This window comes from Zootoca vivipara, chromosome 17 (assembly GCF_963506605.1).
Source record: "Zootoca vivipara chromosome 17, rZooViv1.1, whole genome shotgun sequence".
In the NCBI taxonomy this organism is placed as follows: Eukaryota; Metazoa; Chordata; class Lepidosauria; order Squamata; family Lacertidae; genus Zootoca; species Zootoca vivipara.
In genome coordinates, this window is record NC_083292.1 from 16,467,097 (window position 1) to 16,493,857 (window position 26,761).

The 26,761-nt window shown below is 49.0% G+C and overlaps 1 protein-coding gene across 8 annotated transcripts in view; it reads left to right on the top strand.

Annotated features, from left to right (window-relative positions):
* Positions 1-266: 266 nt before the first annotated feature.
* Positions 267-26,761, top strand: part of MSI1 (musashi RNA binding protein 1) — a 58,183-nt gene continuing 31,688 nt past the window's right edge. For 3 of the 8 annotated variants that reach the window (XM_035098724.2, XM_035098727.2, XM_035098728.2), the window contains exons 1-5: positions 699-919; positions 1,494-1,534; positions 2,093-2,174; positions 2,289-2,373; positions 24,986-25,027. In XM_035098724.2, coding sequence (XP_034954615.1) covers positions 861-919; positions 1,494-1,534; positions 2,093-2,174; positions 2,289-2,373; positions 24,986-25,027 — 309 coding nt within the window. In that variant the 5' untranslated portion in view covers positions 699-860. Of the gene's footprint in view, positions 390-698; positions 920-1,493; positions 1,535-2,092; positions 2,175-2,288; positions 2,374-24,985; positions 25,028-26,761 lie in introns of those variants that run through there. The other 5 variants (XM_060269591.1, XM_060269594.1, XM_060269593.1 and 2 more) reach the window with 4 other exon arrangements.

Genomic DNA, 26,761 nt, shown 5'->3' on the forward strand with positions numbered 1-26,761 from the left:
GAAAAGGCCGCGCCTGAGGGGGCAACTTGGGCACTGAGGGTCGCCAGGCTGATGAGGCGGCCAGTAAGCTAGCCTAGCGGGCGAGCCCCGCGGCTGCCCCACGAGCGAGCGAGCCAGCCAGCCAGCCGGCCGGCCACCCTCCTCCTCCCTCAAGCGCGCCGGGCCCCCGCCATGTCACATGCTGTTTATTGTTGCCGGCTAGATGGGCTTTAACCCTTTCCTGCGTGGGCTCCCCCGCTCCTGCCGCCAAGCCGGGTTCCAGCGGCGGGGCGAGCGAGGCATGAGGCGCCAGGTGGGCCCATGCAGCGGAGGGAGGAGGGCGACCCTGTCCTCCGCCCGGCGCCCTTGACCATGGACGCCGCCGCCTCCTCCGTGGCCGCCTTCAGCAGGTAGAGCAGGACTAAAGCCCCGCCGGCATCCCCCGGCACGGCCCCCCGCCTCCGGACCCGCCTGAGAGGCCAAGATGGGCCCGGGGCCGGCCCCCCGCCCGCCTTTGTTCCCCGGCGAGGCCTTCTCCCTCGCCGGCCCCGTGCGCCCTGAGCGCACAGCGTTGTTGCGCGCCGCCTTTGCCGCCGCCCTGAGCGCGCTGCCCGGCGGCGGGCCGGCTTTTATGCTCACGCCGGCTGCCGCGGGTGGGAGGAGCCGGGCAGGTTGTCCCCGGCGCTGCTGCTGCTGCTGCCGTTGCCCGGCCTCCTCCTCCTCCTCCTTCCCCATCATCATCTCCACCTCCTCCTCCTCCTCCCCGCCCGGCTGAGAGGGGTCGGGGGAGGGGGCAGCATGGCCTGGCCGTCCGGCCCCTTTTCCAACGCTCAGCTGCCCCGGGAGTGTGGCGCTGCGCCTCGCAGGGAGAAGAGGTCCGAATGGAGACAGAAGCCAGCCAGCCCGGCCTCGCCTCCCCGGACTCCCCCCACGACCCCTGGTACTCGGCCCGGCCCACCCTCGCCTCCGACGCTGCTTCCTCCTCCTGCTCCGACGCCGACGCTCTCGGCCGGCCGGCAGCCTCCCCGCCATGCCCGATTGCTGGCGGCGGCGGCGGCGGCCGGGGCAGGCTCGCTCTCTCCTCTCCTCTCCTCCTCTGCCTGGCTGCGGGGAGCCGCCAACATGGCCGATTCCCCCGCGCGCTCGCCTCCTCCATCCACGCCTCCGCCGAGCCGGGCAGCCCACTCGCGCCCGCCGCATCCCCGGGGCGCCCTGCCGCCGCTGCCGCCGCCCCGATCCACCATCCTGAGCGCTCTGGAGGCGGCGCACACACGCCCCCCCCTTTCCCCAACGCCACGCTCGCCGCCCGCCATGGACGGAGGAGTTCCGGGGGTCCCCCAGGCAGTCTCCCGTCCTCTTCCCCCTGCGCCCGCGCCGCCCTTGATCGGGGGGCTTTTCCCTCCTCTCGGAATACGAAACGCTTAACTTTTATGGCCGTCTTGTTGCTCTCGCGTGCTAATTTAAAACCCCGTGTCTCTCTCTCTCTCTTTGTGTTTTCTTCCCTCTCTCGTTAGCAAAATGTTCATCGGGGGATTGAGCTGGCAAACCACGCAAGGTGAGAGCAAGGCGGCGGTAGCGGCCCGGCGTGGGGAGTATTGGGGCGGATGGGGGGGGGGGGAGGGAGTTACTGGGCCGGGGGCAGGGGCTCTTCTGGGTTCGGTTCTGACCGAGTCGCACCTGCAACCCAAACTTTCCCAACTCCTCTGACGCCTGTTCTCCTGCCCTTCCCCAAATCTCTGCGATGTACAGAACTTAGATGCGCCTTTTCATGGCGGGGGTGGGGGGGAGCGGGCTTCTCCCATGTGGGTCTTTGTGATCAGCTTTGGGTAAGGGGCGCTGTTCGGACTCGTTTGCAAGGGTTCCCCCCCCCACTCCCCCTCTCTCTCTGTGTGGGAAGCTTCTCCTCGAGCATGCCCCTCTCCCTCTTCTCTCTCCACCTCCAAGTGTTGTAGGATCTACCCCACTCTTTGCCAGCAGAGGTCGAATAGCCCCCTCCCTCTTTTCTGTAAGCTTTGGGGTGGGGAGGAAAGAGGCATCACCCGGGGACACCCCCCCCCACGGAGCTGCCACCTGCCTAGGGGACCCATTTGTGTCCTTCTCTTGTGCTTTGCAGAAGGCTTGCGGGAGTATTTTAGCCAGTTTGGCGAGGTGAAAGAGTGCCTGGTCATGAGGGACCCGTTGACAAAGCGATCCAGGTGAGATGCCCCCACCTCACTCCCCCCCCCCCCCCGCGATCCCTCCTGCACCAGATCCATTCTTTCTAACCAACTTTCTTTCTCTCTCCTTCCCACCTCCTCTCCCTGGTCCAGAGGATTCGGGTTTGTCACTTTCATGGACCAAGCTGGTGTGGACAAGGTACTGGCCCAATCTAGACACGAACTGGACTCCAAGACGGTGAGTCTCCTACTCCCATCTCAAGAGCACTCTCTCTCTCTCTCTCTGTGTGTGTGTAATAACCAGCGACCTATCAACTATTGACTAGAGCTATATTGATCCTGTCTGGCTATTGGGTTTTGAAGCAGGCAGTGAAACCAACGGCTTCTCCAGTCTGTGCAAGGACCTGATGTGTTTCTTGGCTTAGGGGTTGTGTTTTTCAAAACTTTTTAACTCAGCAAAGTTATCTTTGCAGAGCAGTTCTAGGGAGGTAATGAATTGAAAAGTATTGTACTGGGGCAGGCTGAATGTTGTAGGAAAGCCTGTGTGATGCTGGTCGGATATTTTGGAGGAAAGTCAGTGGTGGGGTGAGGGCAGACCCTGCCTAGGCCTTTTGTCTGGCTTGGCCCATGGGGTGCTGCTGGAGCTTTTGCTGAACCTGAGACATACTGAAGGATGCTTGATTTCTCCCTGAAGATTAGGCCTATTCTTTTGGATCTTGGTTAGGCATCAGAAAGTGGCTGGGTTTTTTTTTTCTTTGAGGGGGGATATTTGATTTGGATTTTGGATTTTCCACCTTGGCCTAACCCTTTCAAGCTGGATCTTCTTCCTCCAATATCTGGGGCCTGAGTGGTTGACTGGCAGATCCCCTTCTCACTTGCAAAATAAAAATAAAATTAAGCTCTTTTGGTCCAAGGTTGTGTGGAATGCCAGCTATGATGTTTCAGGGTTCCCTCCCCATTAATTCTGGGTATTGGAAGAAGATTGACAGTGGCTCCGTTAAAGAGGGAGAGTCACTCTGCATATGGTCAGAGACACAGTTTTCAAACATTCCATGGATGTGGCCCTGGGGCTCATGTTCTGGGTCTCAAATGGAGACATGGCTTTACAATGCAATGTTCTTTGCAGTAGCGAAGGCCTTTTTTTATTATAAGAAACCAGTAATTTTCCAAAATAACATATGCAGCAATAAATACATCTAAACAGCATAGCTAAATATAGCAATGCATGATAATTTCAAATCCCAGGTGCAGGTGAGGAGAAGGATTTCTAGAGTATATACCATATCTCTTTTGCGTTTCTCTAACATTTAGGTCACCTTGGGGATTATTTTTAAAAGTAGCATCTCCTAACTTCTGTTACAAATCAGAATGAACCTTTCGTGTGCATCTGTGTCTGGGCTGGGACTTGTCTCTCACCATCTTCCTGATTTAACGTAAGAAATAAAGTCTTTCGAAAGTTGTTGAGAATTAGTCTGTAGGCTTCGCGTTTCTGAGCAGCTTAAGGAGGCATGTTAGTTTCTCTGTGATTGCCAAGTCCCGAAGTTCAGTGGTTCTTTTTGATGACCAACAGGTGTTGGGGACTTCTCTCTCTCTTGTGAAATTGGGGATCTTGTACACTTAATTTACCTAAATGTTTAAAAGTTATCTCTTGTGTACCTTTGCCGTTGTGGCTGGGAGAGGTACCACAAGAAAGCTGAGGTGGGAAGAGTATGTTTGGGGAATCTGCAACCTTTCACCTGGGAGTCATCCTACTGCCCTTGGCAAATGCCCCTCCTCCTAGGAACTGCATAAATGACTTTCTGACATATTTCACCAATCACCACCCTCCCCTCAAGCCTATTTGCATGTTCAGCGAGCAAGAAGACTTGCCCTGGGGTGTGTGCAGAGGAAAGTAGCAGGTCTGGAAGCAAAGAACTAGGAAGGAAGGCGGGGAGGGGGGTGGGCTATAGAAGTGATCAACAGCCAGCACAGCTGTTCCATTCCTATTCCCAACATATGGTGGCACTTTGGTTGTCTAATAACAGAGAGCTGAGTCCAGATCCAACTAGTGTCTTAGCCCAAGTAGATTTGGGACGCTGAGATGGAAAATCCAGATGAGAATACCCAAATTAAATCCACTCCCGACTTTCCAAATTTGGATTTTCAGATTGTGTTTTCTACCGGTACCTCTAGGCCTTAAAATGACTGGACCCCAAATAGTTGGATTCCCCCCTCCCAATTTTTTTTGGGCCTAAATAGGGACTTAAAATGCTTGTTCAAGTTGGAATAAAATAATAATAGTAATAATAATAATAATATTTATATCCCACCCATCTGGCTGGTTTCCCCAGCCACTCTGGGCAGCTTCTAGCACATATAAAAACATAATAAAATGGCAAACATTGAAAACTTCCTGATACGGGGCAGCCTTCAGACTTCTAAAAGTTGCGTAGTTCTTTATCTTTGATATGAACTGTTGTCACCCAGAGCTGGGTTGAGTGCTCTTTTGACTAGTTTGTGAGACCTGTATTGCATCATAGTATAGCATCATAGAAATATAGAGTTGAAAGGGGACCCTTAGCATCATCTAGTCCAACCCCCTGCATTGCATGAGTATTTTGCCTAATGTTGGGCTTGAACCCGTAACTGTTAGTTTTTCACTCTTAGTTTTTCGGGGTGGTGGTGGTGGTGGTGGTGGTGGTGTTTGTTAATGATACACATTTTGGTGATGGATTACAGTGGCTGGGAGTCTTTTACTGAGGTTACTTTTAAGTCATTTTTCCTGTGGTTGAAATCCGAGATATGGGGCTCAAGGTCAGAACTCTGCCTAGAGGAAACAATGTCTCCCCACCCCTTGCAGGGCATGACTTTTAAAGGAACAATTCTGCTCAAAACCCACAAAAACCAAGGGGAACCTATGCAAGTCCCCCTTCATTTTGGAGTGAGGGGTTAACGAAAGAAAACTCTGCCAGTGGCTAATGTCACACTACGTGCCGTTTTAATCCAATTTCTGGTAGAATTCAGTATCCAAGGTGAACAGAAGGCATTCCAAAGGTAGACCTTTCCTTGAGGCTGCCAGGGGGAGTTGCAGAAAAGTTGATCACTGCCCTCCTTTCTTCAGGGGATTGTTCCCTTTCCTGTGTCCAGGAATCTCCTCTCTCTGCCAAATGCATGTGCCCTGTGTTCCTTAAAAGTGTAATGAAAGTTTATCCCTGAAAGTTAGGCACAAGTTTTCATCATTATTATTTTTTTCCTTTTTAACCCTTTAAAAGGACTTGATACAATGAAGCAGGCCATGCAAGTTGTGCTGTGATAAATGGGTTAGTCTTTCAAAAGTCTCTGTTAGTTTGGGAAGAGGATATGATGGTCTACTACTTGGAAGCAATCCTCACCTAAATCACTGAGGTTGCTGTAGGATTGGGTTTTAATAAAGCTAGTCCTATTGGGGTATGTATGCAGAGTAGGGTTTTTCCGGGGTGGGCCGGGCCATCTCCCCTCCCTCTAAACCAGCCTCCAACCAGGTGTCCCCCAGCTGTTCTGAACTACAACTCCCATCAGCCCCAGCTGACTGGCTGGGGCTGATGGGATTTGTAGTCCAAAACAGCTGGAGGGCACTCGGTTGGGGAAAAGCCTGCCTCTGAACTTTGCTACTGTGCCTAATCAGCTAAGCCCATCCTGGATCTCTGTGGGAGCAGCAAGGTCACCCCACCCCTGAAAGAAAGGAGTGAGTGATGAATGAATATCCATGGCGGCTGGCCTAATCCTTGGGAACTGTTTCCTGGGGATACAAAGTGAGATGAAAGCTGTGGTCGCTGATCCCTATTCTTTTCTCTGCCTCCTCCGAACAGTGCGCTCTGTCTCTCTCTCTCTCCCTCTTGTCTCTCACAACCTTGCTGTGGGGCCTCCCCTTCGAGGTGGAGCGGTTGGGGGGAGGGGTTAAGTGAGCCGAGGGAGAGAACAGAAGGGGTCTCATGCTGTACGGATTGGTGGGGTGGTTGGCCGGCTATTGAAATTTCCTGATGTGTCTGCTTTGCTGGGTTGAGGGGGAGGAGGGCAGGAATTGTGGGGAGCAATTTCAGCAGAGGAGAGCCCTCTTTTTCAAAAAATACCCACCCTCTTTTGTTTGGAGCTCAAACCCTTCTGAGCTATCTATCCTCTTTCTCTGCCCCACCTGGGTCAGCCAGTGTTTCAGGTCCTGAGATGGAAAATCTAAACGGCATTACTTACACACACACACTTAACATCTTCTGGGACATTCTCTTGCTCATACCCCATTGGAATGAATGGGAGTTGCAGGAGAGCACAGACTCCCGCCCACATCAAATCTTTCCTAACAAGGCGTATGTAGAATAACTTCACAGTATAGTGGTACTTCGCAAGACGAATGCCTCGCACAACGGAAAACTCGCAAGACGAAAGCGTTTTGCGATGTTTTTGGTGACTCACAAGACAAAGTTTTCTATAGCCGTGCTTCGCAACACGATTTTTTTTTTGCATTTTTTTGCGTTTTTTTTTTGCCGCAGCAAACCGCCCTTGTGTTTATTTAGTTATTGCGTTTATATCCCACCTTTTTTTCCAAAGAGCTAAGGTGTTGTACATGGCTCTTTCTCCTCTCATTTAATTCCCACAGCAACCCTGTGAGGTAGGATGGGCTGAGAGAATGTGACAGCCCCAAGGTCACACAGCGAGCTTCATAGCTGAGTGGGGATTTAACCCTTATCTCCCAGCTCTCCCATACTTTAATGGTGCCTTGAAACTGCCACCTTGCCTTGTTTTATCGCGAGTACACCTCTGCTCCTTCCTTCCTCTTTTTTCTTTTTCTCTTTTAATAACACTTTTTCAGATGTTAGACAAACATAAAGAGCAATCAATCTCTCTCCTCCTTTTTTAAATTAAAAAAGTCTGTTTGAAAACATTGTTGAAAACATGTGCACAACCTTAGGTTGGTGCAAGTTTCCAATACTATTTATTTGTTAAGTGTATATTGTGTTATCTAACCCATGCTAACCCTGGAATTTAGGAAACATTGGAGTAGGGATGTAGCTCAGCAGTGGAGCATTTGCTTTGCACGCAGAAGGCCTCAGATTCAATCCTCAACACCTCCAGGTAGAGCTGCCTGAAGCCCCGGAGAGCCCCTGCCAGCCAGTGTAGACAGAACTGAGGTACATGGACCCCAAATGGTCTGACTTGGTATAAGGCCACTTCCTGTATTCCTAAAACATCCCAAGGGCATCAGGTTGGCAAAGGCTGGTCTTCGGTGACTTGATAGTGGCTTTCTAGGGTCTCAGACAAAGCTATTTCCATTTACCTCCTACCTGATCCTTTTTAAACTGGAAGTGCCCTAGGGTTAAAGCTGAGACCTCCAGGATGCAAAGCCTGTTTTTGTTTTTTTTACCAAGTTCTGAACCTTTTTGGGAAACCTTTTTGGGAAACCCTGGTCCAGACCTGGTCCAGTCTGAGTTCATTGACCACTTTCATGAGCTTATTAAGCTTGCCCCAGTGTTAGAAACTCAGATAGAAAAGCTAATTGGCAAGTGGCATCTTAAACCTAGGTTGCGGTAGCCACAATGGAATGTCTAGTCGCCTTTTTTGCAGTGACATTTATTATTATTATTATTGTTGTTGTTGTTGTTGTTTAGTCGTTTAGTCGTGTCCGACTCTTCGTGACCCCATGGACCATAGCACGCCAGGCACTCCTGTCTTGCACTGCCTCCCGCAGTTTGGTCAAACTCATGTTCGTAGCTTCGAGAACACTGTCCAACCATCTTGTCCTCTGTCGTCCCCTTCTCCTAGTGCCCTCAATCTTTCCCAACATCAGGGTCTTTTCCAAGGATTCTTCTCTTCTCATGAGGTGGACAAAGTATTGGAGCCTCAGCTTCACGATCTGTCCTTCCAGGGAGCACTTTAAAATACAAAGCGTTAAATTATTATTAATTTCATTTCTGTAACGCTTTGTATTTTAAAGGGAAAAAATCTCACAGCAGTTTACGACACATTAAAGCATCAAATAAAACAAACTCAAGCTTCAAGGAAAATATTTCAGATCCTTCTCTAAGTGACATTCGGCTTTCCCCATATTTATTTACCTACTTAATTTATATAGCTGCCCCGTAGCAGAAGTACTCTAGGGAGCTAGTGTGGGGTAGTCATGAAGCTCACTGCATCTTAACCTACCTCACAGGGTCATTGTAGGGATTAATTGAGGAGGGGGGGTGAACCATGTAGTCCCTGGAGAAAAAGGTGGGATATAAAGGCAATAAATAAACTATTCTGATTACCTGCTTATGAAAACTGGAGGGGCCAACCAGATGGAGATGTCAGTCGCCAGCCTGACACCCAGAGAGATCGCCATGTGATCACAGTTGGACCTGTGCCAGTTGCAAAACGCACCTGGCGCCTGGCTAGTTTTGAACACTGCTTATCCCCCAACCCAAATTATTAGAAATGTAAGTGAAATAACATCAAGAAATAGCAATACAATTTTTTTTAGCAGCATGATGTGACGGTTGTGTTGTGTAATTATCTTATTCATCACAGAGGTTTCTCGTTGGCAAGGGAGTGCACTCTGTACATGCCCATGCCCTTGATTTCTGAGGCTCATAGTTCCCGATTAATTTTTGTTGCGCTGTACCCTGTGAACTTCTTTTTCACCACTAGACCCTTGCTGACCCCCTTTCGACCCCCGGGTCTTTAATCACCCACTGCACAGTCCCATTGGCCACTTTAGAGACCCTAGTCTGGGAGGTGTCTCCTGATAGGAAGCTGAGCAGGTCCACATACACTTCCCATGTGACTTGATTACTCTCCAGCTGACTGGCTGGCAGCTTCACATGTACAAATGGGGTCCTGTTGAAAGGCAGAATTGAACTCAAGTAGGCGAAGTAGGCATTCCTCTCTGGTGATGAATCTGTTCCAGCTCATAAGAATGTAAGAAGAGGCTGCTGGATCAGGCCAGTGGCCCATCTGGTCCAGCATCCTGTTCTCACAGTGGCCAACCAGTTGCCTATGGGAAACCTGCAAGCAGGATTCAAGAACAAGAGCCCTCCAGTGGTTTCCAGCAACGGGTATTTAAAAGCATTGCTGCCTCTGACTGTGAGGGCAGATTAGAGCAGGCATCCCCAAACTTCGGCCCTCCAGATGTTTTGGACTACAATTCCCATCTTCCCTGACCACTGGTCCTGTTAGCTAGGGATCATGGGAGTTGTAGGCCAAAACATCTGGAGGGCCGCAGTTTGGGGGTGCCTGGATTAGAGCCATCATGGCTAGTAGCCGTTGATAGCTTTTTATCCTTCATGAATTTGTCCAATCCTCTTATAAAGCCATCTAGGTTGGTGGCCACTACTGCCTGCTGTGGGAGGGAGTTCCATAGTTACACTATGTATGAGGAAGTCCTTTGGTTTTTTTTCCTTGTCCTGAATCTTCCAACATCCAGCTTCATTGGATGTCCATAAGTTCTAAGGTTATGAGAGAGGGAGAAAAACCTTTTCTTTGTGCCATGTATCTTATTATAAACTTAAATCATGTCACCTCTTACTCTCTCTTTCTCTAAACTAAAAAGTCCCAAACCCTGCAACCTTTCCTCAATGGTGTGTGTGTGTCACTCTGTCCCCTTGATGATTTTTGTTGCCCCTTTCTGAACTTTGTCCAACTCTATAATCTCATTTTGGAGTTGAGGCAGCCGCAACTGTACACAGTATTCCAAATGTGGTTGCACCATTCAGCAAGCCCATTCAGTTTTCAGTGTGGCCGTGAAGTGATGAATGAGCCTGTGTGAACCAGCCCTGATGGCTGCTGGCCTCTGCATTTCCCCCTGCTCCCTAGGAGCCTGGAGTGATTTTGAGGTGGAAGAAACTTAAGTGCAGTGTTTCCTCAATGGCCTTTATTTGTAAGCAACGTAGAAACACGCTGAGGTCTGTTTACGCGGAAGTTGAGTCTTAATAGGTACCTTTGCTAGGCTGGAAGATAACCATTGCTGAGGGGGCAGGAGGAAAGTGGGGCATTTTGGATTCAGGGTGAAGCAATTTGCAGCATAGCTGGCACCACAGGTCTTGCCGACGTGTCTTCCGTGGCTCCGCTTGGCTACGGCATCGATTTGGCAATAGATAACCTCAGAGGATGATTCCAGCAAGTTAAATGTGGTTACACGGGCTTTAACGGTAATTACACAGTGTTTGGAGCGGTAGTAGGATTGCGAGGAAGCGGATTGTGCCCTTGGCCCCCCCCCCTGTAAGGTCACTAGTCTTCATGATTAGAAGTGAGAGCAAAGGGTATTGGTTCAATAAGGTGCCTTTTAAAAAACTCTGCATACAAATAGGGTTCTGGAGGTATTGAGAGTGCTTCACTCAGTAGCCCTTACAATAGCCTTGTGAGGTTGGACAGTCTTATCCCCCACCCCGAGGGAAAAGCCAGACCAAAAATGAGTACTGTGGGTTGTTTTGCAGGGAGGATTGGTCAGAGGACGAAGAGTTAAGGACCTCATCCTGCCTGCCAGTCCTTCCCTGCAAGCAGGAACCCCACCCCCAAAATATTAGTAGCTTTATTTTTTATTATTACATTTGTATCCCATCTTTTTCTCCAAGGAGGTCAAGGTGGCATACACTGTTCTCCCCCATCTCATTTGAGCCCCCACAACAACCCTGTGAGGTAGGTTAGGCTGAAAGGCTGTGACTGGCCCAAGGTCACCCAGTGAGCTTCACATGGCTGCATGTGGATTTGAACCCTGGTCTCCCAGGTCCTAGACCAGCACTCTTAACCACTGCACCAGGCTGAGGGACGCTTGGGTGTGATGTCATTCCTCTCTGATGCCACCTAGTGGTGGAGGCATGACTCGCACCAGCAGCTTCCTGGCGCACATCTCCCCTCCTTATGCACAGTTTTGGGTGCCCCGTCAGATGCAAGGGGAGAGGGCAGAAGTGCCTTCCTCCTGCCCTTTGGGTCTCTGCTGAGTGTCCACCTGGCTGGGTTGAGCTGCTTATTTCAGGAACTGTGGACAGCCAGCCTCTGCTTTCAGTTCCCAGCTAAAGCAATGCACTGGCTGGCCTGTCATAGGAGGTTTATGGGGTTGGTTATAAGGCCACCTGAGATAATGTTTCCAAAAGAACTCCAGGCATGCTGGAACACTGCTGCATAAATATTAACAGCAATTATGGTGATGATTAGGGTTGCTCTTAGCTGGGAGGTGAATAACTTCTCCCTCAGCCCTGGTTTGCATGGATGTATTTTTTGGAGAAAGGAAGGAGAGGGAGGGAAGTTTGCCCAGCCTTGCATATAAGTTACGAAAATGACTAGCCTGCAAAAAAAATAGTAACCAGACAGAGAGCTAAATTTCTGTGCTGGGCTTGTGGAGGAGGGGCTCCACTCCCCCCATCCTGAACCTCATTGGTTTCTATGCTGGCCTGCTGGTACATCTGCCCAGGACGCCATGCACTCACCTGCCTGCAATTCCTTGTTGCCTGTGGCTACCAGCTTGGTGCTTAACCTGATATAACCTTTATGTTTTAAATCTGAGATGGCCTTCACTTTTCATAATCTGTTTGCAACTAAATGCCCAACTTAAATTTCTAGACTTTGCTGCAATCGGATCAGGTGACCCTGAGAAAGAGCTGAGCAAGTAGTAGCCAATATGGTTCCCCTCTAGATGCCGCTGGCTCTAAACCTCCCTTTATTCCTGACCTTTGGCCATCCTGACTGGGACTTGCGGGAGTAACTGTAGTCCAACAATGGCTGGAAGTGATTGGCTCTCACTGCGGGATGAAGACTGGGAACTCACAGCACCGTTTCTGCCAAAGGCTTTAATGCAAAAGTCAACAGGTACATAAGAGGCATGGGGCTTCAAAAGGCTATCTGCGCAGCAGCGTTTGAAATTCACCAGACTCCAGGCACATTTTGCACCTGGCTCTTGGCCACTTGCAACCAAGTGGAGATGCCCAGGCGCCAGGATGTCACCCAATGTCTCCACCATCTGGTGGTGCATGCCTGGGGATCCTTGGATCTTGCCTGTTTTCATACACCGGCAACATATCCTGTAGAATTCTATCCGTTACATTTTATCTGCACAATCAGAATGAATTTCAGGAACTAAAAAGTCATGTTGAAAAGTACGACTTTTGAGCCATCTGGCCCCCAAATTGCAACTAGGCATTCTGTTTTGGCAACTGTAGCCCTGGTTAAAGGAGCCATTTGATGCCTAGCTTATATATCTGAGTTTCTAATACTGTATGCACAGCAAACAATCCAAGTCCCGGGTCTGGGCAAACAAATGGGCACTCCTTTGAGTAGGTCGGCTTTTCAAGGCATCTTCTCACTGGTGCTGACTCCAGCATTTCCTTGGAGATGGGAGTGAAGTCAGGACTGGCTTTGCATTGGTCTTTCAGTTTCATCTCTAGGCGGAAGGGGCTGTTTAATGACAAGAGGCAGCATCAGGGATGGCTCCATTGCAGGTCATTTGGGGCTTGGGATATCTAGTGTCTTGGAGGAAGAAGGTTCTTCCGTCAGCCTGCTTGGGCCCAAACTCCCTCTCCCAGCCCACTGGGCTCCTCCTCAGGCTCAGTCACCGACTGAGGTCCCTATCTATCCTCCCCAAGTTTGCTAGGAGCCTCACAGTGAGTCATCCAGCTCCAGCTCCACAGTCTCCCCATTTGTCTTGCGCATCCGGGTGCCCTCTCCATGGCATCTTTTGCAGCGGACTCATGACAGGAGGGAACTGTACTGGCAGTCCTTGAGCCAGACAGATTCATGGAGGGCAAGTTCTGTGAACAGTTATTAGCAGGGTCAGCTAGTTAGAACCCCTGTGTTTATGACATACTTGTTTCATAAAAATTATATACTGCTTGATTGTTTAAAAACAGAACAAATATTATGTGGCACCTGTAAACAATACCAGTTCCGCAGATTAAAGCCAGATTAAAGACTAGGTGTATGGTGTATGGTGTAAGGTGATCTTGCAGGTGTGTGTAAAACCTTTAGCCTCCCAGATGTTTCTTGGGACTACACCTTCTATGGGCCTTTAACAGGTGATGCACCAACTGGAAACAAAACAGAAGCTTTTGCAGACACAAACAGTGTCAAATGTGGGATTGTGTATAAATTTTCCTGTGCCATTGTGAGCACCAATGTGGTTAGAGTGTTGGACTAGGAATTGGAAGAGACCAGGGTTCAAATCCCCATGCAGCCATGAAGCTCACTGGGTGTGACCTTGGGGGCCAGTCACCCACTCCCAGCCTGTGCCTACCTCACAGGGTTGTTGTGAGGATAACTAAGTACACCACCTTGAGCTCCTTGGAGAAAAAGGTAGGATACAAGTGTGATAAATAACTTAATCATGAGCAGGTGTCGTCAGGAGTGTGCAGTGAAAAGGATGTATGGACAGGCCCCCAAGGGCATTTGAATTTATTTTTTATTTTATTGTGTTTACACCCCACTTTTTCCTCCATAGAGCACAGGCTGGTATACACCGTCCTCCCGCTCCTTATTAATCCCCTGTGGGGTAGGCTAGGCTGAGAGGCAACGACTACCCCACCTCCAAGGTCAAACACACTGAACTTCACGCCCTTGTGGGGATGAATATTGTAGCTGAATTTTGGTGCTTTTAAGTTGAACCCAGGATCAAATAAGGTAACCAATGCAAGTGATACATGAACCCTGTAAGATAATACGTTAAATGATCAGGCGTGAAAGAGTTGAGTAACGCTTTGCCAGGCTGAAGCGGGCCGCCCAACCTGACAGCCATTTCCTGTACAGTTCTTGCAAAAAATGCTGTTTGCTTCTTGGGAGCATCAAACACAACCTTCCTCTTCCCCAAGATAGTTCTTTATACTCTTTGCTTCCATTTTTCCGTGTCCTGACTCCAATCCCTCCAAGCGCACCCTGCATTGCTTCCACTTCTTAAATAACTTGCTCACTTCTTGTTACACCTTCTCTAGCCCCTTCTTTTTTAAAAAAAAAAATAGGCAAAGGAAAACCCTCCCAGCCTCAGTTTGCCTCCAACACTTGCTAGCCTGACGGTCTAGCTGCATAATTTGAATAACAGCCGGCCTCACCCAGCTTACAGCAAGCAGGCTCTCTTTTCTGCCTAGTGAATTGTGCTGGGAAAAGGAAGGCCTGGGTTAACTTTTGTTGAAATAGGGGAGTATCTTCTTGGCAGGAGCTGAATGTCTCTGGCTGGGAACTGAACAAGACAGGGGACAATTGTTTGTGCTTGGTATCTTCCATCAGCCTCCTGCTGTCCCGTGGGGCCTTGGAAACTCACTGTGGGCTTTCGCTAATGCCACAATGCAAAGGGATTGAGTGTGTTTTTGTTTGTTATGTGTTTTAGACACTTGTCTCCTACCTATTCTCCCTCCCTCCCAACCCTCCCTGAACAAGGGTGTGCTTGTGTGATTATAAGCGTTCAGGGATGATCGGGAGCAGAGGTGGCCCTGGTGAAACACAGAAATGATTGAAGAGTATTGGAGCATCTTCTGTACAAGGAAAGGTGGCGCAGCAGCCTTTTGCCAACCTGGCACCCTCCAGTTGTTTTGGGCTACAACTTCCATCACCCTCAGCAGCATATGGCTTGTAGGCTGGGGTTGATGGGAACTGTAATACAAAACACTTTGAGGGCAGCAAGTGTGGAGTTCTTTAGTTTAGGGGCGGGGAAATAATAATTTTGGGGTGGTGAAAAGGTGTCTAAAATCAATGGTGTGGTGAGTGGAAGGCGACTCTGTTTCTCCTCTCACAGTAGCCGGCCACTTGTGAAAACTTATTGAGGAAAGGGGCACAGAGCAACCTACTTCTTCCCCTCCGCACACAATTGACTGATGGGGTCTCCTTGCCAAGCTATGTGTTTTTGGCGGCACGCCTGGATGCTGGTTTTAAACAAAGGATTAGGCAAATCCATGGAGGATAGGCGTAATTTAACGGCTCCTGGCCACAGTAGTTAAATGGACCAATCCCCTGTCGACAGGAGCACTGCAGCTCTGATGGACCTGATGATAGGGATGAAGAATCAGGGCAAGGCTGCTTCCCTACCTGTGAACATCCAGCTGCAGCTATTTGCTTACAAAACCTACAAATTTTAAAACAGGAAGTAGGATGTTAGAGCAATATTCATAGTGGAAAGAAACATAGGAAGCTGCCTATTGTAGCTGGTCCATGTTGCTCAATATGACACTGACTAGCAGAGGCTCTCCAGTGTTTCAGACGGGACTGTTTCCAGCCTCACCTGGAGGTGCTGCCAGAGATCTCATCGGAGACCTTCTGCTGGTAAAGCAGATGCTCTACCGCTAACTTATGGCCTTGCCCCTGAAAATAAAGGTTCTTGAATAAAGCTGCTTCATGCCAAGTCAGACCACTAGTCCTCTAGCTCAGGATTGTCTACGTTGACCGGCAGTGATTCCCTGGTTTCAGGTGGGGATCTTTCCAGGTCGTACCTGGTGATGCTGTTGGGGATTGAACCTGGGACCTTCTGCATGCAAAGCAGGTGCTTGAGCACTGAGCCATGGTGCTCTCCCAAAGACCTACTGAAATAAAAGGTGCCTGAAACTTAGCAGGGCTGGTGGCTGGCTGGTTTCTGATGGGATTGATTGCCGTGGAGTTGGACCCTCTATGGTGCAGGCACAACTCCTTGATGGCACGAGACATGCTTCTGGATCATGGGGGAACCACAGTGCTCCTGCAGGTGTTCTCAGCTTGTGACACAATAAGGGTGAGGCAGTCCTTAAGGTGTATCCTTAAGGCAGAGGTTTTCAAACTTTTCGAGTCCACGGCTCCCTTTACCAACTTCATTCTTTCTGCAGCACCCATGTGGGGCTCAGGAGCTCAGTTATGGCACCCCTGCCTGCAGAGCTGGCAGCCTCTCGCCCTTTTTCAAACACCCTCGCTTGTAGAGTGTTCCCTCTCCTCTCCCTTCTCCTTGGGAGTCCTCTGGGCAGCTGCTGCTGCTGCTGCCTCTGGTCTCTGAGCTGCCCCACCCCACCCCAAAGAGAGGTGCCTCCTCACGCTGCCCCACAGGGGCCTGGGACTTGTCTGTCCATTCCCAGCAGCAAGGGCTGGAGGACTGGCTGGCTGGGATCCCTTACCCGCTTGCTTGCTTGCTTGCTTGCTTACTCACTCTGAGGCCGCCTCAGCTCCTGGCAACCAGCACCACCTGACCAGCCCCAGAGGCACCATTTGCCTGGGGAGCTTGTAGCCAGGGCTGTTGCACAAACAGCCACACAAGTCTTTGGGAGGCAGAGACACAAGAGGACATCAGAGGAGGAAGGGAAGGAAAGAGGAACAGAGGCCATTGTTGCCCACGGCACCCCTGACCATCATTCAAGGCACTCCAGGGTGCCATGGCACACTGGTTGAAAACGCCTGCCTTAAGGTGTATGCAAAGCTGCTCAGGGGGGTTTGTACACTAGTACAAGGACCTTTAATACGGATGAGAAGCCACTGCAAATCTTTTAACTCTGGCTAGTTGGGCACTGTTGAGAACAGGTACTTTCAGCATCGCATCTGTTGCTGTGCCTTTGTTGGCATGTGGCCCTTGGAAGGTTGCCAGTTGGGGAATGCAGCCCTCTGGCTGAAGATGTTTTAACACCCCTGCCTTTACATGCCAAGTCTGGGTGATATCCAGAGCTAGTCATACTCAGATCCTTTGAAATTTATGGCCACGGTGACATTAGGAATTGGTGTAAAAGGTGCCTTAGGGATAAGCAAAACAAGATTGCAATAAGATGGGCAGGTGTATGAACAAACACTACTGATAGCCACTGTTGTGGCTACCTCTTCTATTCCCTGGCGGCAGGCTGTGATTTTCCCGGGCAAAAGAATTCTGCCTTGGTCAGACCCCATATGGAGTCTTGGGTACCACAGTTTAAGATATTGAAAGCTGGAACAGTGCGGGACCAGAAATTCTTGAAAGATTGGAGTAAATATACAAGTTATTTGAAAAACAATTGGAATCAACTGACTACGCTTGTAGGATTACAGGAAGTTTTGTAAGGAGAACTATTTGAAATATTACAGAAAAAATTTAGGAGAATGGACTTTAACTGATGGATTATTAGAAGTAATAGTTAAGATAATGAAATGCAAGATTAAGAGATGAAGGTCAAAAATCACTAGACGTGGTTGATGGAAGTCCTAGGCTTATAGCCAAAATGTTGTATAAGATGAGAGGAGATGTTCTGTTTTGTTTGGAAAATATATGTAAAAACTAATAAAAATATATTAAAGAAAGAAAGCTGGAACACGTGCAGAGGAGGGTGACAAAGATGATCAAGGGTTTGGAATCCAAGCCTTATGAGGAATGGTTGAGGGAACCGGGTATGTTTAGCATGGAGAAGGCAATGGGGTGATATGATAGCTATCTTAAAATATCTCAAGGGCTGTCACATGGAAAATGGAGAAAGCTTGTTTTCTGCTGCTCCAGAGGGTAGGACCCGAACTAATAGATTCAAATGACAAAGATTCCAATTAAACATTAGAAAGAACTTTCTGGTGGTCAGAGCTGTTTCACAGTGCAAAGGATACCCTTGGAAGGTAGTAGACTCTCCTTTGTTGGAGGGTTTTAAACAGGCTGGATGGCCATCTGTCAGGGATTCTTTAGCTGCGACTCCTGCTTTGCAGGGGGTTGGACTAGAATGACCCTTGCAATCCCTTCCAATACTACAGTTCTACGAAATGTGCTTGCGCAAAAGTCCAACCAGGAGCAGCAATGGTTGTAGCAAACTGTGTGGTCTTTGCCGATTGAGCGTTTGCTTGCGTATGTGGGGTACCTGCCCTGTGGGTAAGGTACACACTTGTCTGCCTGTCAAGGCAGGGAGGAAGAGTTTTGGAGCAAGTCACAACATTCTCATATGGCAAAGTTTTTTTTTCCTTTGGGGGTGTGTGTGATCGTGGAGACTGGTACAAAGTGGGAGTGCTGCCAGACTTTGCAATGTGGCTGCCCCCTTCCCTTACTAAACAGTGGGGCCGGGTGCTCTGTCCTGGCACCCCCAGCTTTTAAGAGTGGAGTTGCTGATGAGTGTCTTACGTCTGGAGTCACCCAGCAAGGGTTGTAGGGAGAGAAGCATTTGCAATGTGCTCAATTCCTGGTCTGGAGCCAGGTGGCTTGGTGCAAAGTGTTCTCTTTCCTTTGCACAAAGTGCATCTTCTTTATAGTGTCCCATCACCAGAGTTCCTCCTTGTGTGGCATGAGGGAGGGAGAGAGCAAGAGCATACGGGACATCACCCTGTGTGGGCTCTTTATATACTGGTGCTATGAATTGCAATTGGTTCTTGAATTGCACCATAGCCTATTGTGCATTCAGAGATGTGGGCAGGGTCATCCCTGGGTCAGGGTCCTTACATCATTGTGGGGGTGGCTATTATTATCCCCTCTCCTGAGGCCAGTGGGAAATACATGTCTTGCGTTCAGGGGTGTACCTAGGGGTTGGTTAGGTTGGCCCTGCCAGTGGCTCAGGCCCAGGGGTGTGTGAAAAAATTACGCCTCTCCACTCTGGCTCAAGAGTGCCTAGGAGCCTGCCTGTGTGCTCCCCGGGCTGCTCATCGGCTGTTCTGGGTGGCTGGGAAGGCACAGAGCCTCCTCTGAGTGCCTTGGTAGAGGAATCTGGTCACAAGTGATGGACGGACGGACGGACGGGGACCGATACAGCTCCTTGCCAAGGGTGCAAGGGAGCCTCGGTAAGCCTCTATTTGTGCCATGTCCTGGTTTCTTGTAAAGATACTCTCTGGTGATGGTGATGGAAGGATGTAGCAGCCTTCATCAACCTGGTGCCCTCCAGATGTTTTCGACTACATGTTAGCTGGGTCTGATGAGAGTTCTAGTCCAAAACATCTGGAGGCTGCCAGGTTGATGTAGGCTCGGCTGCAGCATAAATTTGATGTCCCATCCTGTCCGTGACTCCACACCATTTTAGGCACCCCACAGGTGGATCTTTGGTAGAATGTCTGCACCTGTGGAATGTTCTGCTGGCATACCTGGGCAGTCCCACTGGTGCATCTGTCATTGTGGCAGCAGGCCTGGTATTCCATCAGTGTAGCACCCACCAGATCTTATAGCCCTTCATCCAGCACTTGCCAGTGTGGCGTATCAAGTGGTTTTTTTCCTCCCCTAATCAATAGCCCTATTCAAATACCTTTGGGAAGAAAAGGGGAAGAGAGGTAGATGGGGGGAGGGAGAGGTGGGGTGGGGTGGGGCCGGGTGATGATGTTTCTATTTTGCTTAATATATGTGTGGGGTTTTGTCAGCGTCGCTTGTGTAGGTTCTCTGCTGTTCGCTTGTGTTCCTTTGGTGGTGAAAAGTTTTTTAGTTTTTTAAAAAAAGAATACGATACTTTTATATGGTGGATAAATTAATGCGGCATACTTTCTGAGTTTGATTCTTTGTATTAAATATAAGCCCAGTGAATGTGCCAAAACGGAACAGTTTCTGATTCTGGCAAGTTTTTTATTCAAAAATTTCCAGGAAACCCCACAACACTAGGTAAGGTAGTATTTCTGATGCACAGCTTCTCCTCTCTGATATAGGATTACTCTGTAAATCAGTTGAAACACTATTGCAGCATAAGCACCATTGGTTTCTGTAGGACTTCCTCACAGAGAAGGATGCATGGCAGCCTTCACCAGATGTTTGATGCTGTCCAGATGTTTTGGACCCTCCCAGCAGCAAGCATGGGCAGTGGCTAAGGATGATGGGAATTGCAGTCCAGCAACACCTGGAGGGCACCACTTTGACTACCTTAAACTACCAGTGACAGTGAACTTAGAAAACCCAGCTCCTATCTGTGCCCCCTGATGCAAATCAGATCAAAATTTGGGATGGGAAGCATGGTAAGACTTTGCAGCAACTTGGAATGGCTCTGAAGGGCCTGAATTCTGCACCATAAGCGACAGAAAAGGAGACAGGAAAATAAATAAGGGGCAGTGGGAAGCGGGACGTCTACAGCAAGGCATTCCCCCCCACCCTTCAATCCTTTGGAGTTTGCTGAACTGGTCTGAAGGGAGTGAAGGAACCCACAGGATTGTTCTAGCTTCACACTGAGCTGAACCTGTTGTTTCAAAGCACCAGCCTCTGTTTTTGTCTGTCTGTCTGCCTGCCTGCCTGTTTGTTTGTTTGAACCATTTTTACCCTGCTCCTCAGCCAAAAAGACTCCCAGAATGGCTCGCATACAGTCAATTAAAAACAAGACAGTTCTTGCCTGCTGGCTTACAATCTAAAAGGCACAACACGGAGGGAAGAGAGGGGAAAATAAGCAAACTCAGGCACCAATTCTTATACTGTACAGCAGTTCTTATCACGATGAGCTGACATAGAAACAGTTCTGCAATAAGAAGAAGAAGAAGAAGAAGAAGAAGAAGAAGAAGAAGAAGAGGAGGAGGAGGAGGAGGAGGAGGAGGAGGAGGAGTTTGGATTTGATATCCCGCTTTATCACTACCCGAAGGAGTCTCAAAGCGGCTAACATTCTCCTTTCCCTTCCTCCCCCACAACAAACACTCTGTGAGGTGAGTGGGGCTGAGAGACTTCAAAGAAGTGTGACTAGCCCAAGGTCATGTGCCCAGCAGCTGCATGTGGAGGAGCGGGGAATCGAACCTGGTTCACCAGATTACCAGTCTACCGCTCTTAACCAGTACACCACACTGGCTCTGGAAGGAAGTGATGCTGAACTTAGTGTGGACACCTGATCCAAAAGTACCCCTTTAACCCCATCAAGAGCAGGCAAGCTCCCATCCTTCTGGAACAACTGTCTGAGTTAGGGTTGTCTTCCCTTCTAGTTTTTATCAGTCAAGTGGGGCAAGGGTCCAGAGTGCAAGTGGTTGTCCTGGTTGATTACAAGCACCATGTCCACATTTCTCAAGCCTTACTAACTGAAACTCATCCAGCACAACAGGACTAGACAATGCTCTAGACTCAAGATTCATTTGCTGGAACAGTGGAGTCATGGTCCTTGGAGGATGCAAACGAATTTATCTTCAAAATGCTTTGCAAACAAAGTCACGGTGAGCTACCATCGGTTCTGCCACCTTCTTTGAGCCGGAATGTCAAAGCCCCCACACTACCCGCAAAAGCTCTGCTTGAAGGCACAATGAGAATGCAAAGGAGACAGCAACGTATGCCTTCTTTTCTGGCTCGATGAGCTTTCACCAGTGTTGGCTTACCTTCGCCTGGAGTTTTCCTCCATTTGCATTCAAGTCATCTCCCAGCTTTGTTTCCTTGCCCTAAGCTCTGGAATATACTAGGGAACCAAACAGGCTCCACGAAGTGGGAGAGGGTCACTGGCCCAAGCCACTTGGATATTCCAGAGATTGGCCAGGGCTTCAAGAACAGCACCAATCACATCTGCCGGAAATCCCCAAGAGCCATCTGAAAATCCGTTGGACCCATCAACTTTAAAGGATGGTCTCCGACCTGATACTGAAAGCCTAAATCTCAGCAGGAAGTGATCTGACCATGACAAGTGACTGGCGTCAATATCCCCTCTTCCTGCCCAGTTGAGAAAACAAGGTCCAGAGTTTGGCCTGCCACGTGTGTTGGGCTGATGAGAGGTTGGCACAGCCCCATGGTCGTCATGGCAGCCATGAAGTCCTGAACCATCCCAGAGCAAGTCGCCTTGGCATGGATGTTGATGCCCCCCCCTCCAGACCAGCAGTCTGGGAGTCCGCAACACCCCCTCTGAGACCAGTTCTGTCAGTTCAGGCAGGGAGATTGATGGGCAGCAAGGCAGGTTGTAAACTAGCAAAGTTACAACAGAAGGACATGTTCTACGCCAGGGGTCAGCAAACTTTTTCAGCAGGGGGCCGGTCCACTGTCCGTCAGACCTTGTGGGGGGCCGGACTATATTTTGAAAAATATATATGAATGAATTCCTATGCCCCACAAACAACCCAGAGATGCATTTTAAATAAATACATTCTACTCATGTAAAAACATGCTGATTCCCGGACCGTCCGTGGCCGGATTTAGAAGGCGATTGGGCCGCATCTGGCCCCCGGACTTTAGTTTCGGGACCCCTGTTCTATGCCTCCTGGTTCTTACAGAAGCCCTATTCTTAAGGAAAGAGGGATACCCCGTATACCTGCCCCAAAGTATTTGGGGTAGAAGAACATTAAATCTGACCATAATAAAGGCTCTGCGACATTCAACAACATGCAGATTCCTAAGGTATGCAGATAAATGGAATGGATGCTCAGAAGAGATGCCCAAGGAGTGGGGTGAGCAGGTTGTCCCTGAACAAGACCTGTATTGTCTAATCCTCTTTTTAAAGCATCCGAATCAGTGTCCACCACTTCCTCTCTTGTTGGAGTGAATTCCATAGCTGAACTATACGCTGTGTCATTCTCCAATGAGGGACTATGGTGCTCTAAGCAAGAATAAGAACATCAGAAGAGCCTGCTGGATTGGGCCAATCTAGCATCCTGTTCCCATAATGAACAACCAGATGCCTGCAAGAAGGACCCAAGGACAAGAACCCTCTTGCCTCCTGTTGTTTTCCTGCCACCGGTATTCAGAACCATTAATTCCTCGGAAACCTTTCAGAAACTTGGTTTAGTTTGGCTATCCTGTAAGAGTCAATATCGACCCCCTGGGGTCGATGGGATTGTGCAGGGGGTGGATAAAGACCTAAGGGTCAACAAGGGCCTATGAGGTATCGTTGGGAAATTTTAAATTAGATATTAAGAAATAAGGGGTGTGGGCACTGTCAGAGTGATATTGTTACTATTTTGCTTGCTTTACTTCCCTATTTTTTAAAAAACTTTTTATGATTCCTCGTATGATAGTGGTCTATGATTTATAAATATTGATGTAAACATTGATATTTCTTGTTTTATTTCATTTACATTCCTAAGAATCTGGGCTGGAGTTGATGGTAACTTTGTAAGCTCATCAAGGAGTCAATGAACGCAGGGGTCTGGGAAACCCCGATTTAGTTGAAAGACCTATCCGCTTGCCCAGGTATCTGTGGGATGTTTGCTGCAAATTTGGAACCAGCGGGAGGCTGTATGTGTATTTTTATCATTGAAATTTTAGCGCTGTGGTCTTTCTCTGTTGTCTGCTCTTAATTCTCCAGAATTGATGATGATGTTACTCCCCCTGAGATTATGTGATGAACAGGGTGCTAAAAATATACTTAATAAATAAATCCCCCTGGGATCTTTGGTTGGTGGAGGAAGCTACATGTTGGAAGATACAGGGCAGATAAAAGAAAGGGCTTCTTCATGTAGCACATAGTGAAACTATGGAACTCGCTTCCACAGGGGCCAGCAATGGCCACCAACTTGGATGTCTTTAAAAGAGGATTAGAGCAATTCATGGAAGAGAGGGTCATCAATGGCTACTAGCCAAGATGGCTATGCTCTGCCTCCCCGGTCAGAGGCAGTAATGGTTCTGAATGCCAGTAGCTGGAAACTACAGGAGGAGAGAATGCTCTTGTGCTTGAATCCTGCTTGCAGATTTCCCTTTGGGGCATCTGGTTGGCCATTGTGAGAACAGCCTGTTGGACGAGGTGGGCCGTTGGTCTGAACCTGCAGGCTTTCCTTGCTTGGAGTCATAGAGGCTAAACTGTTTCAAAACAGATTTGGATTTCTAGCGTAGATGTGCCTTTTCTCACGCAGTTAAGATAGCCTTCCTCTTGTGGAACAGGGATGGCGAAACTGTGGCCTGCCAGCTGTTTCTGGACTATTGCTCCCAGCATCCCTGACCACTAATTGTGCTGGTCAGAGTTAATGGGAGGAGGAATCCCACAGTACGTGGAGAGCCAAAGGTTTCCCATCCTTGTACTTGAGCAGTCTTCCCTAGCCTGATGCCTTCCAGCTGTATTACAGGTCTGGTCATGCTTGTGGTGCGGATGATGAGACCATAAGATGAGCCTAGTGGATCAGACCAATGGCCCATCTTGTTCAGCATCTTCTTCTCACAGCAACCACCCAGGTGCCCCAAAGTGAAACCAGAAAGCAACTGTGGTTTCCAGCAACTGGTATTTATAAATGTCCACCAAGTCGACTTTTAAAGAATAAAACAAGGATGAAGTGATTGACGGCAATGTTTATCTTCCTCACGCCTTTCTATACACAGCTGGGGGGGGGGTAGTTTTATAAGTTGTGTGTCTTCGTTTCTTTTTTAAAAATGATTTTTATTAAATATTTTCTTAGTTTACGAAAGTACATGCATTGTCTCTTTTTTCAGGTTGTGTTTCTTTGTTTCTCAATTTGTTCCTTTTAACATGGTTTTGTATGTATTGTGGTGTTTTATGAATTGTTCCTTGCAGTTATTTTATTGATCAATTATTATTCGTAATTGTTAAGAGTGAATTTCTGTTGAATTATCATTTGCTGATGTTTTCAGAGTTAATTTTACTCTGTGCTGTTACATGCTAATAGATTATTGAATATTACTTTATTTGATATAAGTCGTTCCATTTTAAAGTTATGCTTTATTATGACTTTTTTGTGTTGAATCAGATTATTATAAGCTGTGTGTTCCTTGTTGTATATTTTGTGGCTGTCAACCAGCTTCTGTATAGCAATACAGTATAGAAAGGCAGTATGCAAATTAAAAGTGAAAAAATGAAATCAAATGTAAAAACTGAACAGGAAATGGGTACCATCTCCAGGAATTGCTCAGCTGCTAGCCCCAATAATATGAATGGGAACCTTGCAAAATCTTGTCTTTGGCTAGCTCCACTTAATTTCAGTGTAGCTTGTGCACAAGGAGTGTGACATCCCAAAAATGTCCTTTCCATTGACATGTTTCTTGTTGCTTTGTTCTATTATCCCGTAAGGTCTTCTGGCACACTAGAAAGCTTTCATTGTCCCAAGAGATGTTACCTCCACATGTGTGTGCTCTGTTATTTCTTAAAGGAAAGTTTTGTGTAGTGTTTTTTTTTTACCTGCCTCTCCTTGTCTTTCAGATTGACCCAAAGGTTGCATTTCCCCGCAGAGCACAGCCCAAGGTAGGTACTTGTTTACAACTTTTGAGAGTGACCCCTTCAACCAATCATACAGGTGCTTTGGGGGCATCAAGCTTTGGAACCACTTCTTTGGCCACAAGGCAGATGCTGGGTGCTGGAGCTCTTCCTCTTGGGTTCAGGTACAGATCAGCCCTGGACCTTTCCAGCCCCTTGCAGCCGAAACCTCAATGTTTTTAGAGCCTGCTGGTTTTCGGGTTTATGCCTGTTATTTCAACCACCGGTGGTGTTTCCTGATGATGGAACAGCGATGGAAACCACCCAAGAAGTACCTTTCAAAGCAGGACTCTTCACCTGGGTCTACCTTGCAGTGTTCCCCATGCAGGGCCGGTGCTAGGGATTTTTGCGCCCTAGGCAAGATCACCTTCTGGTGCCCCCCCCACCGGTGTCTGCCTCCTCCCTGCGGGCCTGGCCTAGCCTTCACCCCTTCTCTTCCCAGCGCCCCTCCCGCTTACCTGTGACATCGACGGCTGGATTGCTCTGGCCGCCCTCGGGCTTCAGCCACGGACCCCCGGGCACAACAGCAGCTGCTCCCACCTGCCCGAGGAGTAGAGCGCGGCAACGGCTCCTGGAGCTGAAGGCCAGACTCTGGCGTGCACGCCGCGGGAAGGGGCTGCTCTCACCCCACGTGTCCTCCACACGCTGCTGCCCTCAGAGCTCCGGGCATGCCTGGGCTGCACCGGTGCCGCTGCTGCCTCCCGCCCTGGACGCGGGTAGGTGGCGTTGGGGCGCAGCGGCCGCGTGGCAGAGCGAGTCCTGCGAAGCCAGCAGCGCTCCCCATTGTACCAGCGCCCCCTCCATTTTGGCGCCCTAGGCAACTGCCTAGTTCGCCTTAATGGATGCGCCGGCCCTGTCCCCATGCTTTTCTTTTGAGTGTCCACACTTCATTTTTCTAACCTTCCCGTGGCTCCAGTTTGTGTTGGTCTTGCTTCTTTTTGGGGTTAAGATGTCCACTTGCATGCACTGGAAGCCTTGCTGCCCTCTTCTTAAGTAAGACCTTTGTCCTTGGCTCCTGATGGAAGGAAACAGTTTTATATGTGACCTGAAGAGAAGCTTAGAGGCAATTGCTTGAGCTGTGACCCGCTGCAAGCTTGAATGGTCTATATTTTACTTTTTACTAGAAACCAAAGGTTTAACCTAGGGGTCGGCAACCTAAGGCCCATGGACCACAAGTGGCCCACAGGGGTCGTTTAACCAGCCCCCGAACCGAGCCGCCCACTCAGCGAGTCCCCGCACGCTGTGCTAAACAGCACGGTGCAGGGACTCACTTCCTCAGCACCGAAAAATGCATCTGTGCATGCACAGACACCGGAAATCACGGGTGCATGAGCACGCACGATCCGGCCCATGGTGGGATCTCCACTGGAGTGAACCAGCCCAGGCGAGATGAGCCTTGCCGACCCCTGATTTAACCATTTGGATGCAAAACGGTGACTTCAGCAGAGGTGTGAGGTGTAAGACAGCCCCGTACCGCAACCTGTGATTCCTATACTGGGCTGACCTGAATGAGTTCAGGAACCTGTGGCCCTCCAGAGAGCGAGCTTCATCTAGCAATATATTGGCTTGCACTGTGGTTTGTGAAAGTTCAAAGGGACAAGTCCTTGCTCCAGGGGACTAATCATCTAAAATTTGACATTGGGGGGAGGGGAGGGAGAACTGAGGCGGGAGCGAAACGAGGAAAGAATATACAGTTAGCTTGAGTTTTATTTTGTTGGGTTA